Raw genomic sequence first — 27835 nt, forward strand, 5'->3', positions numbered from 1 at the left:
ACAGCTCACTGCAGCCTTCACCTCCTGGGCTCAAGCCTCCACCTTCTGAGTACCTGGGACTAAGGGCCATACCACCATGCCCGGCTTATTTTTTTTTTGAGACAGCGTCTTGCTGTGTTGCCCAGTCTGGTCTTGAACTCCTGGGTTCAAGTGAGCCTCCTGCCTCTACCTCTCAAAGTGGCAGAAGTACAGGCATGAGCTACTGTGCCCAACCACAAGACGATTTTTATGTGTTTATTTTGTGCTTTGCAACTTTCCTCAATTTATTTATTAGCTCAGATAGCTTTTTTATGGATTCTTTCAGCTTTTCTGTATATAAGGTCATAACATCTGCAAATAGAAATACTTTTACTTCTTCCTTTCCAGTTTGGTTCTGTTTTCTTTGCTCTGCCTAATTGCTCTGACTGGAACATCTACTACAGTAACAAACAGCAGGAGTGAATTCAGGCATCCTTGTCTTATTTCTGATTTTAGGGTGCTTGCTCTCAGTCTTTTGCCATTCTATTGTTTTATGTTGGTTTTTCATAACCTCCTATGCTGAATAGCAGCATGGCACTCTGTCTGGTAGATGTACTATAGCTTAGTTAAGTGGTCCTTTACTGCTGCATTAAGTAGTTTCTGATGTGTTGCTATTACTGTTAGTGCTACAGAGGATAATATTGTACATTTAATATTTGTGAATCTTTATCTACAGGATAGATTTCTGAAGTGAGGATTGCTGGGTTTCTATTAGTTTTCTGATTCTAAGGTGACTGTGTCCTACTTTTAGCTCCACATTAAAGTAGAACATTTCTAGGCTGGGTGCCATGGCTCATGCTTGTAATCTCAGCACTTTGGTGAGCCAAGGTGGGAGGATTGTTTGAGGCCAGGAGTTTAAGACCAATCAGGGCAATATAGTGAGACCCATCTCTACAAAATGTTTAAAAAATTAAATGAGCATGATGGTGCACACCTGTAGTCCTAGCTATTCACGAGGATCATTTGAACCCGGGAGGTCAAGGCTGCAGTGAGCTATGATGGCACCACTGCACTCCAGTCTGGGCTACAGAGTGATACCCTGTCTCAAAGTGGAAAATTTCTGTGGAGTAGAATAAGTATCATTAGCTGATCCAGGCAGCACCTGTTGGTGTTGTGGCTATTGGAGGTGTGGAGGAGGTGATATTCTAGAACAAGCTTGTCCAACCGCGCGGGTCTCATGCTCCCCCGGACGGCTTTGAATGTGGCCCAACACATACATTCGTAAACTTCCGTGAAACATTATGAGATTTTTTTTTGGCAGTTTTTTTTTTCTTTAGCTCATCATCTGTCATTAGTGTTAGTGTATTTTATGTATGGCCCAAGACAGTCCTTCTTCCAGTGTGGCCCAGGGAGGCCAAAAGATTGGACACCCCTGTTTTAGAAGAATAAACTGGTGGTAGCATCCAAGTTATTTGGAAGACTTGCTTCTGAGGAGGAGTGGAGTAGTTTGTGGTAAACCAATGCTGCTGTTGAGAACAGCTAGAAAATTGGGTAAATATAGAAAATAGTAATTTTATGTTATTTAAGAGCTATAGAAATAGCTATGACAAAGGATTGAAATGTACAGAAATGCCAGATAAACCTTTCAGAGGTTACTTGAGGATTTGTAACTGTGTTTCCCTAAGGAGAAGCTGCAGCTGAGAATGCAGTTTTGGCTAGGCTAAGCAATACAGCAGGAGGGCAGTAGATGTTTTGGTGGTCACACAGGACTGGAGTAACAAAACCCATTGGACACTGAACTGAAAGTCCATGAGGGACATATCTTCGATTCAGTGGCTAACCCTGGAGAGGAACTGATTCCCCTTCATGGCAGAACAAAGGGTGAACCCATTCTTAATGCAAGATAACATCATCTTGTGCCTGTGTGATTCTTTTATATACAGTGTCCAGTATTCGGTACAACATTACTAGTCCTATGAAGACAGAGAAATTAATGACTTAACTAAAAGAATCATTTTAGAAGCAGATTCTCAGGTGATCCTGATGTTGGAGTTAGCACATAAGGACTTTAATTAGGGAATTGAACAATGGGAACACTTGGACACAGGAAGGGAAACATCACACACTGGGGCTTGTCGTGGGGTGGAGGGAGCGGGGAGGGGTAGCATTAGGAGATATACCTAATGTAAATGACAAGTTAAGGGTGCAGCACACCAACATGGCACATGTATACATATGTAACAAACCTGCACGTTGTGCACATGTACCCTAGAACTTAAAGTGTAATAAAAAATAAATTAATAAATTTTTAAAAAGATTAATAGCTTAACTACAATGAGCTACCACTTCATACCCAGTAGGATGACTAAAATAAAAAAGACAGATATAACAAGTGTTGGTAAGGATATGGAAAAATTGGAATCATATTGTTGGTGGCACAGCTGCTGTGAAAACAGTTTGGTAGTTCCTCAAGAAGTTCAACATAGGCTGGTCCAAGTGCAGTGGTGTTTACAACTGATTGATCACAACCAGTTACAGATTTAGTTGTTCCTTCTCCACTCCCACTGCTTCACTTGACTAGCCTTTTAAAACAAACAAAAGAAGTTCAACACAGTTGCTGTATGGCCCAACTGTTCTACTCTGAGGTGTATACCAAAGAGAAATGAAAACATACTTTCATTCAGAAACATGCTCATACATGTTCATAGTAGAGTGGTATTACTCTTAATAGCCAAAAAGTGTAAACAACCCAAATGTCCATTAGTTGCGTAGATAAGCAAAATGTGCTACATCCATACAGTGGAATATTATTCATTCATAAGAAATGAATTATTATTCTGCTATATGCCACAAGGTAGATGAACCTTGAAAACATTATGGTGATTCAAATAAGCCAGACACATAAGGACAAATTTTACATGAATACAGTTGTATGAGGTATCAAGAACAGACAAATCCATTGAGACAAAAAGTAGAATAAAAGTTACCAGGGGATGGGAAGTTACTGTTCCATGTATACAAGATTTCTGTTTGGGATAATGAAGAAGCTCTGAAAATAGATATCGGTGATGTTTGTACAGCATTGTGAAATGTACTTAATGCCACTGAATTTTACACTTAAAAATGAAAATGATGAATCTTTCTTACTCTCAATAAAAGTTACATGTTAAAAAAAGGGGGATGAACTACTGGTACATGCTATGACACATGGATGAATCTTGAAAACTTGATGCTAAGTAAAAGAAGCGGGTCACAAAATACCACTTATTGTATGAAAACATTTATCTGAGATATCCAGAATCAGCACATCCATAGAGTAGACTAGTTGTTGCCTAGGCCTGGGAGGCAAGAGTAGGATAGCTAGAGAATGGGATTTGACTGCTAGCAGGTATGGGGTTTCTTTTTGGGGTAATGAAAATGTTCTAAAATTTTATTGTGATGATTACACAACCTTCTGAATATACTTTAAAAGCACTATATTGTACATTTTAAGTGAGTGATTTGTATGATTTGCAAATTATATATCAGTAATTATTAATAACCTTAGATAATAGCAATGAAGAAATAATATGTATTAATGGACAAATAGATGGAAATTGTTATCTGAGGAAAGAAAGTGTCTAAAACCATATATAATTGGAGTCATAGAGCATAGAAAAGAGGGTATTAACCAATATTTGAAATGGTATTGAGTAAAATTTTCCAAAATTGATTAAAGATTTAAGGGTGTCTGTGAATCCCAAGTGGGATAAATACAAATTAAACCATTCCTAGGTACATCGTAGTAAAACAGCTTAAAACTGAAAACAATAATAAAACTTTTAAAACAGTCACGGGGGAAAAATAACACCCTATCTTCAAAGAAACAATATAGGACTAATAGCTAGCTTGTAATCCCAGCTAGTTGGGAGGCTGAGGAGTGAAGATTGCTTGAGCCCAGGAGTTCAAGACCAGCCTGAGCAACGTATCTAGATGTCCATGTCAAAACAAAAACAAAAACTGATAGCTGACCTCTCAATAGGTTGAATGAAGGAGGGAGGTAGATCACTTCGATTGTTGCAGTAGTTCACACCTGAGCCAGGCATTGCAAGGAGAGATGGATGGATTGTGTTTTCTTCATTCATCACCTCACTGATAGATGTTAGCCATTCTTTAAATATGCATAATTAAAAATAGTTTTTAATATTACATCAGTATGGTTATTTTTTGTTTTGCATATGGCTCAGGAGGTGCTCAAATAATTGAATGATATAATAAGACAAACTTATTCTAGTCTCATCTACTTATGTGAATAAGATTTCTCAGGGCAAAGACATGAATTTATACAAATAAAAGAAATTAATCTATGCTGATACCTGGATATACAATTGGGAGGAAAAAAGTTTCATCCACTCCACTACGAGTTGACACATTCAGTAAAATTTTACACATACATATATTTTATGTATGTGTATGCACAATATAATTGTTTGGATTATTTGTATACTTAACATTTGGATAGCTCAATCCTTGGAAAACAATACTTGCATTTTATAAGCACAAGAAATTTCAAAATCCCGAATTTAAATTTATTTACGTATATTTTTAGAGAAGTAGGATAAAAAATAAATATAAGACTTTCAAGCATAAAAATACAATATACTGCTCGGTGCACTGGCATGCACCTATAGTCCCAGCTACTCAGGAGGAGTCCAGCCTGGACAATATAGATAGTGAGACCTTGTCTCAATTTTTAAAATTTTTTAATTTGTGTGTGTTTCTGTCTCAGTTATTTTTTAAGAAACAACAATATGCTGTGTTTACATTGTTACCAGGAGCTAGGTGGGGTGGCTTATGCATATAATCCTAGCACTTTTTTGGGAGGCCGAGGCAGGTGGGTCACCTGAGGTCAGAAGTTTGAGACCAGCCTGGCCAACATGGCGAAACCCCATCTCTGCTAAAAATGCAAAAATTAGCCTGGCATGGTGGTGGGCACCTGTAATCCTGGCTGCTCAGGAGGCTGAGGCAGGAGAATGGCTTGAACCCGAGAGGCGGAGTTTGCAGTGAACCAGGATGACACCATTGCACTCCAGCCTGGGGGACAAGACCAAAACTCCATCTCAAACTAAAGAAAAATTTGTATCAGGAAAATGAAATCGAGATACAAATTCTTTACTGCTTAGGAAGAATTCATTTATAGTTTTTTTTAACTGCATGATGGTATATATATCATCATTATGTAATGTAGGTCATATTGGATACATTTTAAAGAGTGAAATAACCATTTTAATATATTAATCATAAAAGTTTTAAATGTTAACATAAGTTTCCAAGAATTTAACAGTTTTTCAAAAGTATTTTAACAGATTTCTGAACAAAATATTTTAATTATCATTGCCAAGGTCAGCACTACGGTGAGGCAAGAAGGCACCTAGAGTGCAAAATTGAAGGAGGTTCTTACTCTCAGGGTTCTGCAAGTGCGGCATCAGCACTTAGGGGTACCTAACAGTGAGTGCCTCCCTAAATTAGGCACCCTAGGATGCTTGCTCATCCTAGTTCCAAACCTGATCACTAGATTATTTAACATGAGAAATTCGCATGTGAATAATTGGCTTTAGAAAAAAATAATTGCAAACATCAATCATTTTTCCATCAACTGCTTTTAATTTGTTTTTTAGGGTGGGATTAAAAACTCAGCCTGAATCAAAATGCCCTGAGCTGCTTGCCAATTACTGTGACATGTTGCTAAGGAAAACACCATTAAGCAAAAAACTAACCTCTGAAGAGATTGAAGCAAAACTTAAAGAAGTGGTACATAATGTTTTGTATTTCAACTTTTAAAATTACCTTACTTTGAATTTCTGTTCTGCTTACAGGACTTCCTGTGATAGTATCAATTTAAAAATGTATTATCTGTAAAGAACTAATGTTACGAAGTTTTACAGTGCAAGACCTCTAAGGGGGGTTATTTTTCTTTCTGAAAATTTTTATTCTACAGCTTCTTCAAGGGAATACCATTTAATTCCTCTCCTTTCTTGATTATTTTTAGGAATTAAGTTCTAGCTACTAATACAAGACGTATCATTCCAACAAATTTGGAATGATAGTTGAGAGATTGGGAATTTTTCACTCCTTCCTTTTGGTGAGAGTCCAAGATAGATAACAAGGGATGAATGAGAGTACATTAAGTAGTTGCTTTCATCTTTGTCACCCAGTTGTTAGTGTAATGATGTAAGCCCACGAATACAAACAAGAAAAAAAATAAGATATTGGGCAAGTGTAGACAGAAAGGCCCAGAGAGATGATTAGTGTCAGAAAAAAATGTGAAAAAGATAAGTAGAAGAGAAACTTGGGGGGGAGAAAAAAACATTGATTTTTTTCATGTAAAGTATATCGTTGCATTTTATATAAAATCTAAAAAACTGATATTTAGAGCAACTACAATTTTATTTGGTTATAGTCTCAATTTTGCTAACTTTTCAAAGTAGTATACTGGGTGTTTCTCAGAGATGGATAATTTAGTAGGCCTCTATCTATATGCTTATAAAAATTTCTGACTTGTGACAATTGGTGGATACAGGAAGGTCTAAATTCGAGAGATGGCTAAGAGTATATAAGAACTGAAAGTAACTTTGTTTTTCATACAGCTCTTGGTACTTAAGTATGTACAGAACAAAGATGTTTTTATGAGGTATCATAAAGCTCATTTGACACGACGTCTTATATTAGACATCTCTGCCGATAGTGAAATTGAAGAAAACATGGTAGAGTGGCTAAGAGTAAGTAAATTTTTAAAAATATTTGGTTTTCTAATATATTGCATCATTTATATATGTGCTTAAGTAATACATTTCGGAGATATTGTTAATGTAAAAGAAGCAGGAAACATAAAATAAGAATATAGCATCAATTAGGCTGGCTGCATTGGCTCGACCTGTAATCCCAGTACTTTGGGAGGCCGAGGCAGGTGGATCACCTGAAGTCAGGAGTTCAAGACCAGCCTGGCCAACGTGGCAAAACCCTGTCTCTACTAAAAATGCAAAAATCAGCTGGACGTGCTGGTGCACTCCTGTAATTCCAGCTGCTTGGGAGACTGAGGCAGGAGAATCGCTTGAACCCAGGAGATGGAGGTTGCAGTGAGCCGAGATCACGCCATTGCACTCCAGCTTGGGTGACAGAGCAAGACTCCATTTCAAAAAAAAAGAATATAGCATCAATTACGTAAAATAAAGTGATATCTAATAAGTAAATGTTCTTAATACTTTTAGTAAAGTGTCTTTGTTCTTGAGTTGTTTGTACTGTTTCACTCTCATTTGTACCTCAACTCTCGTTTAAACTGACCTTATTAATAAATAGACTACAGGGGCCAGGCGTGGTGGCTCACGCCTGTAATCCCAACACTTTGGGAGGCCGAGGCGGGTGGATCACGAGGTCAGGAGATCGAGACGATCCTGGCTAACATGGTGAAACCCCATCTCTACTAAAAATATAAAAAAATTAACCAGGCGTGGTGGCAGGTGCCTGTAGTCCCAGCTACTCGGGAGGCTGAGGCAGGATAATGGTGTGAACCCAGGGGGCGGAGCTTTCAGTGAGCCGAGATTGTGCCACTGCACTTCAGCCTGGGTGATAGAGTGAGACTCCATCTCAATAAATAAATAAATAAATAAATAAGTAGACTATTATATCTTTAAGGTATTTTCAGGAATGAATGCTTAACTTTAGAGATGTTTATAAATAACAAATAATTCTGTATAGCAAAAAGAACCTTTAAATGATGGCCTATTTAGGGAATCAATGCTGATTATAACTAAATTCCAATATAAAAATTTTTGAGTTTTTTTGTTTTAATTATTAAAGTAAATGTCTTTCATTTCTGTGTATGTATTTCTCTCCATATATATATATATATACATATATATATATATATATATGGAGAGAGAGAGAGTGCGAGCGAGCACACACGAGAGAGACCTACAGATATTTTAACTTATAGATAGCCCTTTGCATGGCACTGTAGGATAGTAAAAATGACTGTGCCAACTGAAACTGCTTAGTAGGAAAATGAATGATTGTTCTGTGACTTTTAAAAACTACTGTCAAAAGACTCAAAACTCTTACTGTCACTTATAAATATATAGGAAAAAGGGAAAAATAGCAAAACTAATACATATTTACTGTGAGAAACCTTTAGAGTTAAATTATTTTTTTCTTTCTTTTTTTTTTTATTTGGAGACAGAGTCTTGCTATGTTGCCCAGGCTGGATTGCAGTGGTGCGATCTTGACTCACTGAAACCTCCATCTCCCAGATTCAGGCAATTCTCCTGTCTCAACCTTCTAAGTAGCTGGGACTACAGGCTTGCACCATGACACCTGGCTAATTTTTGTATTTTTAGTAGAGATGGGGTTTTGCGTTTTGGTCAGGCTGGTCTTGAACTCCTGAGCTCAGATGATCCTCCTGCCTCAGCCTCCCAAAGTACTGAGATTATAGGCATGACCCACCATGCCTGGCCTATGTTATTTCTTTGTTAAAAAAAAAAATACCAAGACCCAACAGTAAAATGACAAATAAGGCCAGGCATGGTGGCTCACACCTGTAATCCCAGCACTTTGGGAGGCTGGGGTGAGGGGGCAGACGGTTTGTGCTCAGAGTTGGAGACAAGCCTGGGCAACGTGGTGAAACCCCATCTCTACAAAAAATACAAAGATTAGCTGGGCATGGTGATATGCACCTTAGTCCCAGCTGCTTGGGAGGCTGAGGTGGGAGGATCGCCGGAGCCTGTGAGGTGGAGGTTACAGTGAACGGAGATCATACCACTGTACTCCTGCCTGAGCAGCAGGGTCAGGTCCTGTCTCCCTCACTCACACACACACACAAGACAAATAATTAAAAGCAGGCAAAGGTTTCGAATTGACGTCTCTTCACAGAAGATACCCAAATGGCCAATAAGTGCATGCAAAGATACTCAACATCATTAGTCATTAGTGAAATGCAAGGAGAGGCTGGACTTGGTGACTCCTGCTTATCCCAAATACTTTGGAAGGCTGGGGTGGGAGGATCGCATGAAGCCAGGAGTTAGAAACCACCCTGGGCAACATAACAATACCCAGTCTCTACAGAAAATACAGAAATTAGCTAGGCATGGTAATGTGTGCCTATAGTTCTAGCTACTCGGGAGGCTGAGATGGGATGATTGCTTGAGCCCAGAGGTTCAAAGTTGTAATGAGCTGAGATCGTGCCACTGTACTGCAGCCTGTTGTTCACTCTACAACAGAGTGAACCCTTTCTCAAAAACAAACAAACAAAAAAACACAAAGAGGTACTACTTTATTCCCACTGGGGTAGCTAAAATAAAGACAGACAATAACAAATGTTAGTAAGGAAGAGGAGAAATTGGAACCTTCATAAGTTGCTAGTGGGGATATAAGATGGTGCAGCCACTTTGGAAAACTGTTGGGCAGTTCCTTAAAATGTTAAACTGAGTTGACCCAGCAATTTCGCTCTTAGGTAATTCATTTGAAGAGAAATGAAAACATATATTTCATGTAAAAACTTGTTTATTTATTTTTTTATTTTTTTTGAGACGGAGTCTCGCTCTGTCGCCCAGGCTGGAGTGTAGTGGCCGGATCTCAGCTCACTGCAGGCTCCGCCTCCTGGGTTCACGCCATTCTCCTGCCTCAGCCTCCCAAGTAGCTGGGACTACAGGCACCCACCACCTCGCCCTGCTAGTTTTTTGTATTTTTTTAGTAGAGACGGGGTTTCACCGTGTTAGCCAGGATAGTCTCGATCTCCTGACCTCGTGATCCGCCCGCCTCGGCCTCCCAAAGTGCTGGGATTACAGGCTTGAGCCACTGCGCCCGGCTCATGTAGAAACTTGTAAACAAATGTTCATGGCAAGATTACTAATAATAGTCAGAAAGTGGAAACATCCCAAAATGTTAGTGAGCTAATGAATAAAATGTGATTGATCCATACAGTAGAATATTTTTTGTGATAAAAAGGAATGAAGTACCAATACATGCTACAATATTAGATGAACTTTGAAAACATAATGCTAAGCGAAAGAAGCCAATGCCAAAGACCATATCATATGATTCCAGTAATATGAAGTGTCCAGAATAGGCAAATCCACAGACACAGACAGTAAATTAGTGACTTGCAGGAGCTGGGGCCAGGAGGGGAAGGGAGGGGTGACTGTAAATAGTATGGGGTTTCTTTTTGGGGTGATGGAAATGTTCTAAAATTAGATAGTGGTGATAGTTGCACACCTCTGGGAATATGCTAAACTATATTAAATCGTGTACTTTATTTAATTTTTGTTTATTTTTTTTTTTGAGACAGACTCTCACTTTGTTGCCCAGGCTGGAGTGCAATGGTGTGATATCGGCTCACTGCAACTTCGGCCACCGGAGTTCAAGCAATTTTCCTGCCTCAGCTTCCTGAGTAGCTGGGATTACAGGCGTGTGCCACCAAGCCCGGCTATTTTTCTGTTTTTAGTAAAGATGGGTTTCACCATGTTGTCCAGACTGGTCTCAACCTCCTGACCTCAGGTGATCCACCCACCTCGGCCTCCCAGAGTGCTGGGATTACAGGCGTGAGCCCGACCAAATTGTATACTTTAAAAGGGTAAATTTTATGATAAATTATCTGACTCAGTAAAGCTGTTAATGAAGAGTGGTTTGAGGCCAGGCGCGGTGGCTCATGCCTGTAATCCCAGCACTTTGGGAGGCCAAGGCGGGCAGATCACGAGATCAGGAGATCAAGACCATCCTGGCTAACACTGTGAAACCCTGTCTCTACTAAAAACATAAAAAAATTAGCCAGCGTAGTGGCGGGCGCCTGTAGTCCCAGCTACTCGGGAGGCTGAGGCAGGAGAATGGCGTGAACCCAGGAGGCGGAACTTACAGTGAGCCAAGATCACGCCACTGCACTCCAGCCTGGGTGACAGAGCGAGACTCTGCCTCAAAAAAAAAAAGAAAAAAAGAGTAGTTTGAATAGCTCTTGCCTTCTTGTGTAGCTTAACAGAGTAAGCATCTTTTCTTTGCCTTGGAGAGTTGTCATACCCCCTGTAATTTAGATCATCTAGCATTTTATCTTTTGGGCTTTCAGTGTCATGAAATACTGCAAATTCCTTTATAGCATTTTTGCCAGGATCACTTCCTCTAGGGTATCTTATCTTTTTTGTCACTCACCACTTTTATCTTTTTTATTGATAATTTGCCTTCACTAAGTTCCTCAACACTGGCATTATCAGCCTGACAACCACAGTCAGCTTTCTTCTGTAACTCCATTTTTGTTCTATTTTACTTTCATTTCCAGCATTATCACTTTTCATTTCCTCAGTTTACTTTTATTATCTTTGTGTGCCAGTTATCTTGTTTGAGTATTCTTTTTTGTAAGTTGTCATGTGGGTTTATTACTGGAAGCCAAGGATACAATGAAACTGCACGCTTTGCTCTCTGTGGTTTAACTGAATAAACAAATGACTGATAGATTGTGTTCACATTTTTTTTAAATGTATTTATTTTATTTTTGTAAGAAACAGGATCTTCTTCTGTTGCCCAGGCTGGAGTGCAGTAACACAATCAGAGCTCAAACTCCTGGGCTCAAGCAGTCCACCCACCTCAGCTTTCCGAGTAGCTGGGATATGCCACCATATCCCGCTAACTTTTAAAAATTTTTTGTAGTGATGGGGTCTCACTGTGTTGCCCAGGCTGGTCTTAAAATCCTGGCTTCAAGTGATCCTCCTGCCTCAGCCTCCCAAAGTGCTAGGATTACACACCATGCCAACTAATTGATTTTGAAAGACATATTATGATTAGTCACTGTTATTTTTGTCATGATTTGTGGATCAAAGAGTTAGAAATAAAGTTTTTACTTTATGCAGTTACATTTATTATATGGTGTCAACTGAAAGTTGAGCTTTGTTCTTGGGGAATTGGTATTATGTAACTGCACTGTGGTAACTGAAGTTCATACATACTAAAATTGCACAAAGCAGGGACCCCTTGTAATACCGTATTTTGTTTCTAAGAGCAAATTTCATAGGTATTAGACAATAAAATTCTAATAAATAAGAGAAAAATTTTGTATTAAAACATCTAAGACTTAGTTTTTTCATTAAAATTTTTCCCAGTAGTATATCAGATTATGTATTTATTACCTCTTCCGTCTTTGATTTTTATAGGAAGTTGGTATGCCAGCGGATTATGTAAACAAGCTTGCTAGAATGTTTCAGGACATAAAAGTATCTGAAGATTTGAACCAAGCTTTTAAGGAAATGCACAAAAATAATAAATTGGCATTACCAGGTATTATTTTATAATTACACATACATTTTTTTAAACTTAGAAAAAAGAATATCTTTGTTTTCCAGTAAATTAAAAATAAACCTCAGCAGTAATAGATCGAAAGATGTTATGAAGTCCATTTCCATCGAGACAGCTATCAAAGCAGTGTGTTAGATTTACAGATCTTTATTTCAAAACAAAAGGACACTTTTAACAAAATCTTTATAGTCTTACTGATTTTTCACCCAAAGTTACCCTGTATTTATTTTGAATTTTATCCATTAAGATAATTTACTTTATATTCCTGATATTGTTCTCTATAGCTGATTCAGTTAATATAAAAATTCTGAATGCTGGTGCCTGGTCAAGAAGTTCTGAGAAAGTCTTTGTCTCACTTCCTACTGAACTGGAGGACCTGATACCAGAAGTAGAAGAATTCTACAAAAAAAATCATAGTGGTAGAAAATTACATTGGCATCATCTCATGTCAAATGGAATTGTAAGTAGATAGTGTGTTTGTTACTTCAGCTTTCAGTTTGGATGAAAGTAGCAGGACTCCACAGAAGAATTGCTTAAACAAAATAGATTTTCGCCTCTCTCGTGTAAAAGTTTGAGCAGAAATAGTGAAATTTTTTCATGAAGTTGTTAGGGACATAGGCTTCTGCCCTTGTCCTCAGAATTCAGCATGATCCCAGCTATCTCAGTCTTCCTGACAACAGAAAGCAAAAGGTGAGGGTAGCTTATACCTTTCATTAGGGACAACTTCTAGAAGTTTCCTCTGTCGTTTCCATTTGCATCACACTGGCCAGTACTCAGTCTTGTGGCCACATTTTGTTACATGGAAAGCTGGGAGATAAGCATGTATTCTGGGCAGTCATTAACGTCTTCTAAAATGTTTATTACTGTGAAAGCAAGAGTGAATATTGGAAGACAGCAGCCTTTTTCATATATAAATTCATGTCATAGATTCATATTTATTAAAAATCTATTTTATCTATTGTAGATAACATTTAAGAATGAAGTTGGTCAGTATGATTTGGAGGTAACCACGTTTCAGCTCGCCGTGTTGTTTGCATGGAACCAAAGACCCAGAGAGAAAATCAGCTTTGAAAATCTTAAACTTGCAACTGAACTCCCTGATGCTGAACTTAGAAGGACTTTATGGGTTGGTTTATGTTTTTTTGTTTTTAAGATTGTATCCTCTCATGTAGCAGGAAATATATGCTTGGCTTGTAATATATTATTAAATTCATGACAGTTTCAAAAGGTCTTATCATGAAAAATAGAGGCCGGGCACAGTGGATCACGCCTGTAATCCCAGCACTTTGGGAGGCTGAGGTGGGCAGATCACTTGAGGTCAGGAGTTCAAGACCAGCCTAGTGAAACCCCATCTCTACTAAAAATACAAAAATTACCTGGATGTGGTGGCACGCGCCTATAATCCCAGCTACTTGGGAGGCTGAGGCAGGAGAATTGCTTGAATTCAGGAGGCAAAAGTTGCAGTGAGCCGAGATTGTGCCACTACACTCCAGCCCAGGCAACAGAGTCAGACTCCGTCTGAAAAAAATATATATATATATATACATCCCCACATACTAATGAGATATTTATGAAAAAAATAAATTGCCAGTAGGTGGGTTAACAAGGCAGAAAAAAGTGCTTCAAAAAAAAGGAGAGGCCAGGAGCAGTGGCTCATGGCTGTGATCCCAGCACTTTGGGAGGAGAGGATTGCTTGAACTGAGGAGTTTGCAACTAGCTAGGCAACATAGTGCAATCCCATCTCTAAAAAAAAAAAAAAAAAAATTAGCCAGCTTGGTGGCTGTATCCCCAGCCACTTGGAAGGCTGAAGTGGGAGGATTGCTTGAGCCCAGGAGGATGCAGTGAGCCACAATCACGCCACTGCACTCCAGCCTGGGCAACATGGTGAGACCCATCTCAAAAAATTTTTTTTTTAAAAAAGAGAAAGATTGAGTTGGTATTTAAGTTTTACCTGTGAGGAATGTGACGAGCTATGTACTTTTGGTTTTTTTTTTTTGTTTTGAGACAGTTTCGCTCTTGTCACTCAGGCTGGAGTGCAATGGCGCAGTGTCAGCTCACTGCAACCTCCGCCTCCCAGGTTTAAGCAACTCTCCTGAATCAGCCTCCCAAGTAGCTGGAATTACAGGGATGTGCCCCTACATCCAGCTAATTATATATTTTTAGTAGAGATGGGGATTCACCATGTTGGTCAGGCTAGTCTCAAACTCCTGATCTTAGGTAATTTGCCCGCCTCAGCCTCCCAAAGTGCTGGGATTTGTCTTTTTTTCCTGTTTTTTTTTTCCTTTTTGTGGAGAACGGGGTCTCACTATATTACCCAGGCAGGTCTCGAACTCCTGGGCTCAAGCTATCCTCCCGCCTCTGCCTCCCTGAGAGCTGGGATTACAGGCGTGAGCCACCGCGCCCGGCAGCTTCCTCAGCGGGTCTCGAACTCCTGGGCTCAAGCTATCCTCCCGCCTCTGCCTCCCTGAGAGCTGGGATTACAGGCATGAGCCGCCGCGCCCGGCCAAAGTGCTGGGATTAAAGGCCTGAGCCACCGTACCTCAGATATATGCTTAATTTTTATACTGAGAATGTGTTCAGAGGTTTTATGATGACCAAAAATCTAAAAGAAAACTTTGGTCTGTTTGAGGACTTGTAGATTGTACTCATTATCCCCCTGCTCACAACTACATTTTATTTCTACTCCATAGACTTCTTAAAGTTCCAATTTTTTTTTTTTTTTTGAGACAGGCTTGCTTTGTCATCCAGGTTGGAGTTCAGTGGCACAATCTCAGCTCACTACAACCTCCACCTCCCAGGTTCAAGCGATCCTCCCACCTCAGTGCCCCTAGTAGCTGGGACTACAGGGGCATGCCCCATGCCTGGCTAATTTTTGTATTTTCGGTAGAGACGGGGTTTCACCGTGTTGCCCAGGCTGGTTTCAAACTCCTGAGCTCAAGTAATCTGCCTGCCTCAGCTTCCCAAAGTGCTGGAATTACAGGCGTGAGCCACTGCACTTGGCCTGAAGTTCCAAAATTAATTATTACCTATGGAGGAAATAGCTGGTATATAACTGGCAGATGGTGTCTGCTATGGTCCTGCGTGACCAGTCCCAGTTTCTTGTCTTATTGTAAAGAGACCATTTATTGCTTTCTCATAACCAACTCTTTTCACCTCCTCTCTTTCCTCATTATGCATTCAAATATTATATTCATGGAAGTACCAAACATTTTAAGTTGGTGTTTGTAATCTTTTTCTTGCCTATGTTGATTATGTGGGAGAATTGATCTTAGTATTCCATACTGTTTATAGATGCTAATTGTTTTCTCCTTATTCTTCGTAGTCTTTAGTAGCTTTCCCAAAACTCAAACGGCAAGTTTTATTGTATGAACCTCAAGTCAACTCACCCAAAGACTTTACAGAAGGTACCCTCTTCTCAGTGAACCAGGAGTTCAGTTTAATGTAAGCTTGTTAGTTGATCTAAAATAACACCTTGTTTGAATTTTAGCACTTTGTTTTTTGCAAAATAATTACTTTCCTTACATTATATTTAAAACATAACTATATACTGTCATCACTCTAAGCTGACATCATTTAGTTGTTTATGGAAAATATCAATCAGATGTTTACTTCTTTACTATATTTTTCATTGATACATTTTTGGTCTCTGACATTATACTGTGTTGCATTTCGTCTTTCAGGTTGATATCCTTTTGTGCTATAAAGCAACTTTATTCAGACAAAGCTTTTTGTTTGTTTGTTTGTTTGTTTTTGTCAAGACCCGGTTAGGCATAACCCATATGTCTTCTATTAGTCACTTTCGTGGCAATATGAAATATTAACTTTGTTTTTACAGAGAACATAATCACTCATTTTATTAACAGGTTAGTTATCATGTTTAAGGAAAATAGAGTTTGTTTTAAAGCAATATATAGGTTGTCATTTTTCCTTTAAACAGTTCTGATATTTTAGGAATATTTTAAAATCTTTTCTCTCAGACATTGTTGCTATAATAGGATTTTTAAAGTGTTTTTCGCCATAAAATATTTGATTCAATTCTTTTTGTAGAAAAAATGCAAAGGTTCAGAAAAGGGGCAAAATCAACTTGATTGGACGTTTGCAGCTCACTACAGAAAGGATGAGAGAAGAAGAGAATGAAGGAATAGTTCAACTACGAATACTAAGAACCCAGGTTTGTAATATTGACAGAATGTCCGAAGTTTAAAAAAAAACTTAGTGTTTTTTTGTTTTTTAAATTTTGAATTTAAAAGCATGTAGGGGCCAAGTGCGGTGGCTCACGCACGTAATCCCAACACTTTGGGAGGCTGAGACAGGAGGATCTCTTGGGCAACAAAGTGAGATCTTTTCTCAGTCAATTTTTTAAAAAGGTATTAAAATTTCCATTCCATTTGGAATATAAATTCCAGTTTCATATTGCATTATAATGTGAAATTGGGAAACTTACTTAGAACCAAAAACGTTCTCTAATATTCATTTATTCTTTTAAAAATAGTTTAAGGCCGGGCGTGGTGGCTCAAGCCTGTAATCCCAGCACTTTGGGAGGCCGAGACGGGCAGATCACGAGGTCAGGAGATCGAGACTATCCTGGCTAACACGGTGAAACCCCGTCTCTACTAAAAAAAATACAAAAAACTAGCTGGGCGAGGTGGCAGACACCTGTAGTCCCAGCTACTTGGGAGGCTGAGGCAGGAGAATGATGTAAACCCGGGAGGCGGAGCTTGCAGTGAGCTAAGATCCGGCCACTGCGCTCCAGCCTGGGCGACAGAGCAAGACTCTGTCTCAAAAAAGAAAAAATAGTTTAAAACTAGGATTAAGATCTTCTGAATGTAATAAGTAACACCTATGCATGATTGTTTTAACTTTAGAAATAGTCCTTTTAAAACCAAATCTTTCAACTTTTACTATTTTCATTTAATACTGTTTGAAACTTTTGGCCAGTGTACTTTTCTTTTTCTGTTTTTTGTTTGTTTTTTGAGACAGAGTCTCAGTCTGTTGCCCAGGCTAGAGTGCAGTGGCACCATCTCAACCCACTGCAGCCTCAACTCCCTGGGCTCGAAGGAGTTTCCCACCTCTGCCTCCTGATTAGCTGGGACAACAGGCATACACCACCACACTCAGCTAGTTTGTATTTTTAGTGGAGACAGGGTTTCGCCATGTTGCCCAGGCTGGTCTTGAACTCCTAGGCTCAAGCGATATGCCTGCCTTGGCCTCCCAAAGTGCTGGGATTACAAGTGTGAGCCCACTATGCCCAGCCCACTGTACTTTTTAAAATATGTAACAAGACGAAAAGATTAAAAATGCTTATTACCTATAGATCATGTAATACGATAATGTAGCAGAGAAAAGATGAATAAAAACCACTTGCATTTCTATGTAGCAGTAAATAAAAGGAAAATAAGAAAGATTCATACACATTTTTAAAAAACTAGCCAGGCACGGTGGCTCAAGTCTGTAATCCCAGCACTTTGGGAGGCCGAGACGGGCGGATCACGAGGTCAGGAGATCGAGACCATCCTGGCTAACATGGTGAAACCCCGTCTCTACTAAAAAAAAAAAAAACTAGCCGGGCGAGGTGGTGGGTACCTGTAGTCCCAGCTACTCGGGAGGCTGAGGCAGGAGAATGGCGTAAACCCGGGAGGCGGAGCTTGCAGTGAGCCGAGATCCGGCCACTGCACTCCAGCCTGGGCGACAGAGCGAGACTCCATCTCAAAAAAAAAAAAAAAAACTACTGTGTAGGAGCTGTATGAAGAGAGTGGCCCTTTACTGGGAAATTTAGGAGAGTTGAATAAAATAGAAAGGTTGAGCTCTTTTTTGTTGCTACAATTTTTAGTTGTAATTTAGACACAATGAAATGTATCTTTCAAAGTATAATTTTCAGTGAGTTGTGATAAATATATATACCTGTGTGAACATAACCGGGCATGGTGTGAACATAGCCAGGCATGGTGGCATGTGCCTGTGGTCCCAGCTACTCAAGGAGCTGAGGCAGGAGGATCGCTTGAGCCTGGAAGGCAGAGGTTGCAATGAGCTGAGATTGCACCACTGCACTCCAGCCTGGGTGACGGAGTGAGACCCTGTCTCAAAAAAAAAGAAAAATAGGCCAGGCACAGTGGCTCACGCCTGTAATCCCAATGCTTTGGGAGGCTGAGGCAGGCGGATCACGAGGCCAGGAGATCAAGACCATCCTGACCAACATGATGAAACCCCGTCTCTACGAAAATACAAAAAATTAGCCGGGCATGGTGGTGCATGCCTGTAGTCCCAGCTACCCAGGAGGCTGAGGGAGTGGAATCTCCTGAACCCGGGAGGCGGAAGTTGCAGTGAGCCGAGATCGCACCACTGCACTCCAACCTGGCCACAGAGCAAGACTCCATCTAAAAAAATAAAATAAAATAAAAAAGAGTTGAAATGTATAAGCGGGTGTATTGATACTATAAGATGTGCAGAGCAATTGAGGTCCCTTTGTCTTAATGTGACCCATAATTATGTACAATCCAGTAATCTAAGCTGTCTTTAGGTAATGCTCAGACTTTATTTCCTCCTGATCCTACTCCACTCATCCCCATTGATTGCTGTTTGCATAGGTGGCATCTGGGTATTTTGAGGTTGAGAGGGATTTGCTTGACTGGTAATGACAGTGAAGGGAGCGTCATATCTTTGCAGTTATGACAGTGTCCTGGATTGTTGGTTTTGGCAGCTGTGAAGTAGTTTATCATCTTTGGGAATTTGGCTTTCTGTTGGTAACTGCTGCTGTTGTCTATAGCAGATGAATTTATGGTTCATTCTTTTTCTAGTTACTAAGGACCCTATGGCCTCTTCCTTGCTGTCTTTCCCCTGCTCTTACTGAGCTCTTGAAGGCTCTGAGACTCCACTACATCTTCTGTGTGGCTCCTTGGCCTACATGGCACAGTGTCGTTATTCTCTGCAGAATAATGGCAGGATCACCTTGCCCTGTCATTAAAAGCCCTGTGGCAGGTCCATTAGCTCGAAACTCTTGCTGTCACATGTGGGAACTGAAGGAGAGTCAGAAGTGCAGATTATTTCCATCATACTAGGCTACTCTTTAAGTGACCTCCAGCATATCACATGGGGACCAGGGCCAGTGTCCCTCTGCTCTGTTTTCCCCTTAGGTTATCTAACTACCACCTTCACCTCTACCTAAGGAGAAATTGGGACGTTTACAAATGCCTCTGCTTTTCCTCTGGGTTCCTGTAATCTTCAAGTGCCTGAAGGAACAGACTTTCCTTCTGAACCCCTGCCATAAACCCCAATTTATGATGATCAGGAGCCTGGTATCTGAATACCATCCAGGGTGAGAGGAATTCACTTGACCTTCTGGTGTCAGTGAAGGGGGTCATCATATCTTTTATTTATTTTTGTTTTGTTTTTTGATATGGGGTCTCACCCTGTTGCCCAGGCTGGAGTGGAATGGCACGATCTTGGCTCACTACAACCTCTGCCTCCCAGGTTCAAACAATTCTTCTGCCTCAGACTCCCGAGTAGCTGGGATTAGAGGTGCTCGACACCATGCCAAGCTATTTTTTGTATTTTTAGTAGAGACGGCTTTCCCCATGTTGGCCAGGCTGGTCTCGAACTCCTGACTTCGTGATCCACTTGCCTTGGCCTCCTAAAGTGCTGGGATTACAGGCGTGAGCCACCGCTCCTGGCCTGTTTTTCTGTTTTTTTGAGACAGGGTCTCACTCTGTTACCCAGGCTGGAGTGCAGTGGTGCAATCTCAGCTCACTGCAACCTCTGCCTTCCAGGCTCAAGCGATCCTGCCTCAGCCCCCTGAGTAGCTGGGACCACAGGTGCATGCCACCATGCCCGGCTAATACTTTTTGTATATTTTGTAGACATGGGGTTTCGCCATGTTGCCCAGGCTGGTCTCAAACTCCACAACTCAAACAATCCGCCCCCCTCAACTTCCCAAATTGCTGGGATTACAGGCATGAGCCACACTCCCCGGCTGGTTATCGTATCTGTACAGGGGAAGTTGAGGGAATTTTTCTCTTACTGAATAGTGCCTGACTCCCAAGTCTGTTGATTTGCAGCAAAATTATGTTTTTAAATGTTAAAAGCAAATGTTACTTCTTTTTCTATTTTGACATTTCTTTTACAACAAACTCTAATTTGTGCTAAGAGATAGATGCCTTTTGTTTTGGAGACAGGGTCTCAGGCTGGAGTGCAGTGGTGCGATCTCAGCTTACTGCAACCTCCACCTCCCAGGCTCAAGCAATCCTCTTTCTTCAGCCTCCTGAATAGCTGGGGCCACAGACACATGCCACCATGCCCGGCTAACTTTTGTATTTTTTATAGAGATGGGGTTTCGCCATGTTGCCCAGGCTGGTCTCAAACTCCTGGACTCAAGCAGTCTACCCACAGCAAACTCCCTAAGTGCTAGGATTACACACATGAGCCACCACACCCAGCATACAGATGCCTTTTGTTGGGTAAAGAGAGAGCTTGTACTGGAAAAGGTAAAAGAGAAAAGAATATTTAATGATTTTCTAATAACTCTTATTGTAAACTTAACAGTAATTAAGGAAATCATCAAGAAAAATTTTGATAAAATGACCTAGATGAAAAAGATTTATTTCTTTAGAAACTTAAAAACTACTGGGCATTGTGGCTAACACCTGTAATCCTAGCACTTCAGGAGACTAGGGCAGGGGATTATTTGAGGCTGGGGGTTCAAGACTAACCTGGCCAACATAGCAAAACTTTGTATTTAAAGAGAAGGAAGGCCGGGCGCGGTGGCTCAAGCCTGTAATCCCAGCACTTTGGGAGGCCGAGACGGGCGGATCACGAGGTCAGGAGATCGAGACCATACTGGCTAACACAGTGAAACCCCGTCTCTACTAAAAAAAAAAACACAAAAAACTAGCCGGGCGAGGTGGCGGGCGCCTGTAGTCCCAGCTACTCGGGAGGCTGAGGCAGGAGAATGGCTAAACCCGGGAGGCGGAGCTTGCAGTGAGCTGAGATCCAGCCACTGCACTCCAGCCTGGGCGACAGAGCGAGACTCCGTCTTAAAAAAAAAAAAAGAGAGAAGGAAAAAAAAAAAAACCTTAAAAACATTTAATTGAGTTAGTATAAACTGAAGATAATATTTGTAGCAAATATAATGAATTAATCTGATAAATATATAAAGAATACTACTTAATGACTTTTAAAACAGACTCCAACTGACGTGTACTACTACACAAAGAAATAACTGAATACAAGGGAAAAATTCGGTGTAAGGAGTTTGTTGTATTTTAATTAACGTTTAACATGATACCAGGTTATATACATGTTGTTTTCACAGGTAAGATGACTTTTAAGAATGTGAATGGTATGGGAAAAAAGAAATTGAAGGAAATAATATTAAAAAATTAGGTGTAGTTTTCTTGCAGCAGAGGTAATTTTGCTTTTCCTTATTTTTCAAAATATGTATAATGAGATTTTTAAAAAATACATACTTTAAGTTCTGGGATACACGTGCAGAATGTGTAGCTTTGTTACCTGGGTATACACGTGCCATAGTGGTTTGCTGCACCCATCAACCTGTCATCTACATGAGGTATTTCTCCTAATGCTATCCCTCCCCTAGCCCCCCACCCCAGTAAGCAGATTTTCTTTTATGGGGAATAAAAAAACAAAAGATGTTTTTATTTGTGAAGTAAAATATACTAGTCTCAAGATTAATCCCCTAGTGATTGTTATTCATTTGGGTAGATGTTGGATAGAGGATGAATATGCATAAAAAGTCATTTTTCAGTTTGTTGTACTTAAAATAAATTTCATATATTAATGCACTTTTATTTTTATTTTTTCTTTTAGGAAGCTATCATACAAATAATGAAAATGAGAAAGAAAATTAGTAATGCTCAGCTGCAGACTGAATTAGTAGAAATTTTGAAAAACATGTTCTTGCCACAAAAGAAAATGATAAAAGAGCAAATAGAGTGGCTCATAGAGCACAAATACATCAGAAGAGATGAGTCTGACATCAACACTTTCATATATATGGCGTAATTTTGAGTATCATGGACAATATTTAGAACCCAAATTTTGGAGTGCTTGGGCAGAAAGTTGTAAAGTTTGTGCTGGAGAAAGGTTTATTTGGACTTTGATTACATAAATATTAAAATCTCTGCCTTACCTTACAAAAACAACTATATTTTGCCAATCACATTAGTTAGCATGATGGCATTCCCTTCATGTTGCACACTCTTAACAGCATGCTGTTTTGTGGAGAAACTTGCATTCATGAAGAGCCCATTATCAACTTTTAAAAGTGAATTTGATTTGTACCCACCAGGACAAATACAGTTGGGAAGGATGAGGGCGGGGTTCTTGTTGCTTTTTTCTCTTTTTTCCTCTCTTAAAAAATGTACTTGCACAAGGAAGGATCTTCAGATATTCATGCACTGAAAAATGCTGTTATCTTTTGTTTTTAAAAAATGCAATTAAAACTAGAAATAGCACTCTTGGTTTCTTTTGATGAAAAGAGTGAGCTGGTCAATGCAACATTGGGAAAGGGCAGATGTAGGTGAGAAGTTAAGTATTTAATAGTATCAAATTGTTCAAACATTGCTCAGTATAATAACTGGATTTTAATGGTGACCTAAAAATGGTATTAAATATTTTCAACTTTCAAATGTTGGTTTTCTTTAAACAGGAGACTGCTATTTTAGTTGTTGTTCAATGATAAGGAGTTGTTTTTTTGTTTTTGTTTTTTTTTTAATATGGCTGGAGAGCTTGTTTTGAAAAGTGAAGCTTATATTAATTGTTGCTTCAATTGTTTAAAAAAATTTATGGAGATAGGTAGGTCATTATGATTGCAGAGTCAAAATAGCAAAACAAAAATATTAAGTGTGTTTACTAAACATACTGTGTGTTTACTAACACACTTGATATTTATATACCTAATATTTAATATGCCATATCTGAATTTATTGAAAACACCACAGAAATCGTCTGCTCTGATATATTATAGTTATGTAACTGATCTCTTAATCTGTAGCATAGAAGTATTTTGGTATTTTAAGGTCTCATGATTAGGGATTTGTAGCCTCAGGTTTGAATCAGTCACCTAGGGGTTAGAGAAAAACCGCAACATAAGACCTGAAAAACAGAAGCAAAATTGTTGCACTCTTAATACGAGCAGTAAACTTGCCAAATATATGTACATATATATTTATATATTTTAAAAATAAACATTTTTTAAATCATCAGAAGGCAACATTTACCATGTTCCTTTCAGTCTGTCCAAAGTAGCAACTTAACTAGTTGCTGGCAACTGAAGACCCAGAGTAGTGGAAATTTTAGGACTTGAGGACATGAACAACTTACAAGAGAAAATTATCCCCCTTGGGGAAAGAATGGCTCAACTTGGGTTTTTATTCATTGTGGTGCACGTTTCAAATTTTCTTGCAAATTATTTTATATCTTGTTTGATGTTAAGTAATATTTTTAAAGTATGGTTTTTGAAGATAGCAGGAAATGGAGTACAGAAAGACATACAGTATTGTGTTACAGTGGAGTGCTTTCAAGAGCATTTCATGGATCTGTCCCGATCCCAAGAGGCTTTGTGAACTGCCTGCTGAATGGAAGGAAAGCAATTTAAAACATTTAGAGTTTTGCTGAGTATAGTCAAATGCCTGTTCTGAAACTCATAGGAAATTGAAATTTTGTTTAAAATTTTACACTTCATCTTTAAGGTAGCAAATGTCAATTATTAGACCGAGCATATTGTGAAGAATTAAACTAAAATTAGTGCTCACAGTTTTCTCTAATTAGGTGACTGTTCATAATGGGTATATTTGAAATTTAGAAGAAATAATTTTGTAGTAATTATGGCCCTTATGTTTAACAGATAATTCAGCATTGGCATATTTGCTTGTCCCAATACAAGAATGCCAAAGGAGGAAACAATAGGAGGAAAAATTGTAGTCCATTTAAAAAATTTAGGTTTGTTGTTTTAAACCATAATTGTTCTCAGAACTTTTTTGGAACTTCTAATTTTGGGTTGTTTAATTTAAGAATGAGAGTCATGATGTTTTGATTTATGAAGGCGAATTTAATGCAAAAGTGGGTAACACTAAATTCATAGCAAAGTTTTTAAATTTTATAAATTTTTAATAGCCAATTATGTCCTAATTGTATTTTGGGGAATGAACAGCAGCAAATACTGTAAACGTACAGTTTTTTTTTTTTTTTGGTTATGTATACAAAAGTTTAACTAGTTTTTGGTGTTCATGAAAACCATTTAGTTGACAAGGTGCCTATGCCATTGTTCAGTTTTCTTTAACAACAGATTTGCAAATTTAAAAAAAAAAGAAAAAAAGAAATCTTACCAGCAGTTTGTAAAGATCTGGAATCACAGTTGGCATCCTTTATTCAGGTCTCTTCTCTCCAGTGTGCACTTAAAATTGGTGCCGAGCAGGGATAAAACCTGCAGTTAAGGGAAAAGAAAATCCAGCCTCCCTCTCCAAAAAAAAAAAAAATACATTTAATTATTAAAAATTCGTGGTATGGCAATCAGACACTTCGGAGGCTATCTTAAGCTCTGAATACCCATCTTCTAGTTCAAAGACAGACGTTCCATCTGGAAAATGTTAACTTGTGTTGCCATCTCGTTGCCACAGTAAGTAGACATAAGACAAAGTTTAGGAAGTGAAAATATAGAACAATTTTGATGGTCACAATGAGATAACTATTAGAATATTACTATCCCAATGATTAAATGAGGATCTTGAAATAAATTCTGAAGTCTTCCAATTTTTACATTTATTGGAGGGGTCCCTGAGTTCTGTCAATTTTTTAATTTAAGTCTCTCGCTCTTATTTTGTGCATAAATGTTAAACCTTCTAAAAATGAAATGTTAGCTTTCTTTGTTTTACTTTTTATTAAATTTAATAGAAAATATGACCTGAGTAGTTTAAAAAGTATTTTGCATTACTTGCAGTAAGGTATCTCTAGCACTGCTCAAAGGGCAAATTTTAACACTTCAGTCTGGGTGAAAGATTTGCTAGTTTTACAGAAAGATTTGCTATCTTAAACTCAAGCTGGTTTTTCTATTCTCATATAAATGACTGGGATGCTGTCTTATAAATTCTTCCAAGGTCATGTTTGTGAAATAAACATTACATGAGAGCTTTCCTGTCATCTACACTATATGTTGTCTGGAGTGTTGAACAAATTTTAGTTTCTAAGTTGTAATCTATCCTCTCATGGTCTATACGATTTTGAATGTGTGCCACTACATACTGAGATGATAATGCTGTACAATTTTAAGTAGTAGCAGTTTCTGTATGCAGTAGGCTGAAATATTTTGATGAACTGCTTAATTTTTGGATTTTATTTTTTAAGTTGTATAATTTATTTTCTTGCAAAATAAAAATGTAATATAAAAGCTTTTACCTATCCAGAAAATGTTGATGTTCTACTACAAGTTTCAAAGAGTTTAATTAAAATTTTTATAGTAGGTATATTTTTAAATTTCAAGGTAAATTAATAAATCTCAGCCAGCCTTATTTTAATCAGAAATATGAAAAGTAATCTACTTATTTATATTAGACTTCAAATTCTAATTCAAAATGAGAGCAGTCAGGAATGTAGCTTTTCCACTGATGATAGCATGTGGCTATATGCCTGGAAGAGGTAAAAAAAAAAAAAAAAAAATACTCCAACCTGAAAATGATTAATATATTCATCAACTTAGATAGGCTTTGTCATAACAAAATTGAAATTTTATAGCAGAAAAAAAAAAAAAAAAAATACTCCAACCTGAAAATGATTAATATATTCATCAACTTAGATAGGCTTTGTCATAACAAAATTGAAATTTTATAGCAGATAAAAGTAAAAAATGGGCCAGGCATCGTGACTAACGCCTGTAATCCCAGCACTTTGGGAGGCCAAGGTGGATGGATCACCTGAAGTCAGGAGTTCGAGACCAGCCTGGCAAACATGGTGAAACCCCGTCTCTACTAAAAATACAAAAATTAGCCAGGCATAGTGGCGCACGCCTGGGAAGCCTAAGGCAGAATCACTTGAACCCGGGAGGCGGAGCTTGCAGTGAGCCGAGATTGTGCGACTGCACTCCAGCCTGGGTGACAGAACGAGACTCTGTCTCAAAAAAAAAAAAGTAAAACATATTTCACATTTTGGATATATTTGAAAATTTGTGAAATATTTTTAAGCTAGAAATAGTTTAGCAATAAGGACAGATAATAGCGATTAGTTACTGATCAAGTGAACAATTTAATAATCAAAAAAACTCTGACTATAAGAAACTTGAATTGCATACAGGGACTTAATTACACAGAGGAACTAAATTTAAAAGATTTAAAAATTTAAAACTTATTTTAAAGTTTTAGAGAAATTAAAAATTCAAAAGAAATTTTAGGCCGGGCACAGTGGCTGACACCTGTCATCCCAGCACTTTGAGAAGCTGAGGCGGGCAGATCACTTGAGGTCAGGAGTTCAAGACCACTCTGGCCAACATGGCAATACCCCATCTCTACTAAAAATACTTACCTGTAATCCCAGCTACTTAGGAGACTGAGGCAAGATAATCGCTTGGGCCTGGGAGGTGGAGATTGCAGCCAGCCGAGATCGCACCACTGTGCTCCAGCCTGGGCAACAGGGCCAGACTCTCATTCATTCATTCATTCATTCGTTCATAAATAAATAAATGTTATAGAGCTCCTTTACATTGAGGGATCACATCTTTTTCCTACTGTAGTAGTCGATAAATGTTTTGGACAGCTGGATGGAGGAACACATTTGACTTCATAATGACTCTAAACTCAACCTTGAACTTACACTGGCATTTGGGAGGTTGGGGTTGGGGGAGGAGTTGACTCGGAAATGAAGCTAGAGGAAGTATTTTTTTCAGTGTGAAATTTCGTCGGAACCAAGAAACAGATTTCATTTAAACCAAGAAACTAAGCTTAAGGTTTTGGGCCCCTTACTTGTACAAGGCCCTGGGAGGGGGTGCCCTAGGAGTTTTGTATTTTTAATTTTGTATTACTTTTCTTAAAGAGGGTCCCCAAAATATCAAGTTGGATTCATCCCTGTTAAACCCGAATGTAAAAAGGGCACATAGTAAGATTGAATGAATGATAGCACATGTGCCTGAGAACATAGTTCAATATTTTAGGTTTTTTTTTTTTTTGAGATAGAGTTTCTCTCTGTCGCCTAGACTGGAGTGCAGTGGCACAATCGCAGCTCATTGCAGCCTTGAGCTCATGTCTCCAGTGATCCTCCCACTTTAGTCTTCTGAGTAGCTGGGAACACAGGCACACACCACCATGCCCAGGTAATTTTTGTTTTTTTATTTGCAGAGAGGAGGTCTCACTATGTTGCCCAGACTGGTTTCAAACTCCTGGGTTCAAGCAGTCCTCCTCCCTTGGCATCCAGGAGTGCTGGGATTACAGACATGAGCCACCGCACTCAGCCAGTATTTTGCATTTTAAGTGTGGAGACTTCATTTCCCATTCCCCATTCTGGCCTACACAATTGAATATGGACCTTTCATGTCGCTGAACTCCTGTTTTGACAGTGGACAATCCAGAGCAGGGTG

At 38.9% G+C, this 27835-nt stretch overlaps 1 protein-coding gene across 1 annotated transcript in view; it reads left to right on the forward strand.

The window, feature by feature from the left end:
* CUL5 (cullin 5) overlaps positions 1 to 25674 on the forward strand; it is a 105729-nt gene extending 80055 nt beyond the window's left edge. The window contains 8 exon segments of the mRNA XM_011926668.1: positions 5616 to 5748; positions 6585 to 6716; positions 12123 to 12246; positions 12549 to 12724; positions 13229 to 13390; positions 15587 to 15705; positions 16312 to 16435; positions 22084 to 25674. Of these exon segments, the coding sequence (XP_011782058.1) occupies positions 5616 to 5748; positions 6585 to 6716; positions 12123 to 12246; positions 12549 to 12724; positions 13229 to 13390; positions 15587 to 15705; positions 16312 to 16435; positions 22084 to 22278 (1165 nt within the window). The 3' untranslated portion in view covers positions 22279 to 25674.
* The last annotated feature ends 2161 nt before the right edge of the window (positions 25675 to 27835 follow it).

This window comes from Colobus angolensis, unplaced genomic scaffold (assembly GCF_000951035.1).
Source record: "Colobus angolensis palliatus isolate OR3802 unplaced genomic scaffold, Cang.pa_1.0 Scaffold7, whole genome shotgun sequence".
Classification (NCBI taxonomy): Eukaryota; Metazoa; Chordata; class Mammalia; order Primates; family Cercopithecidae; genus Colobus; species Colobus angolensis.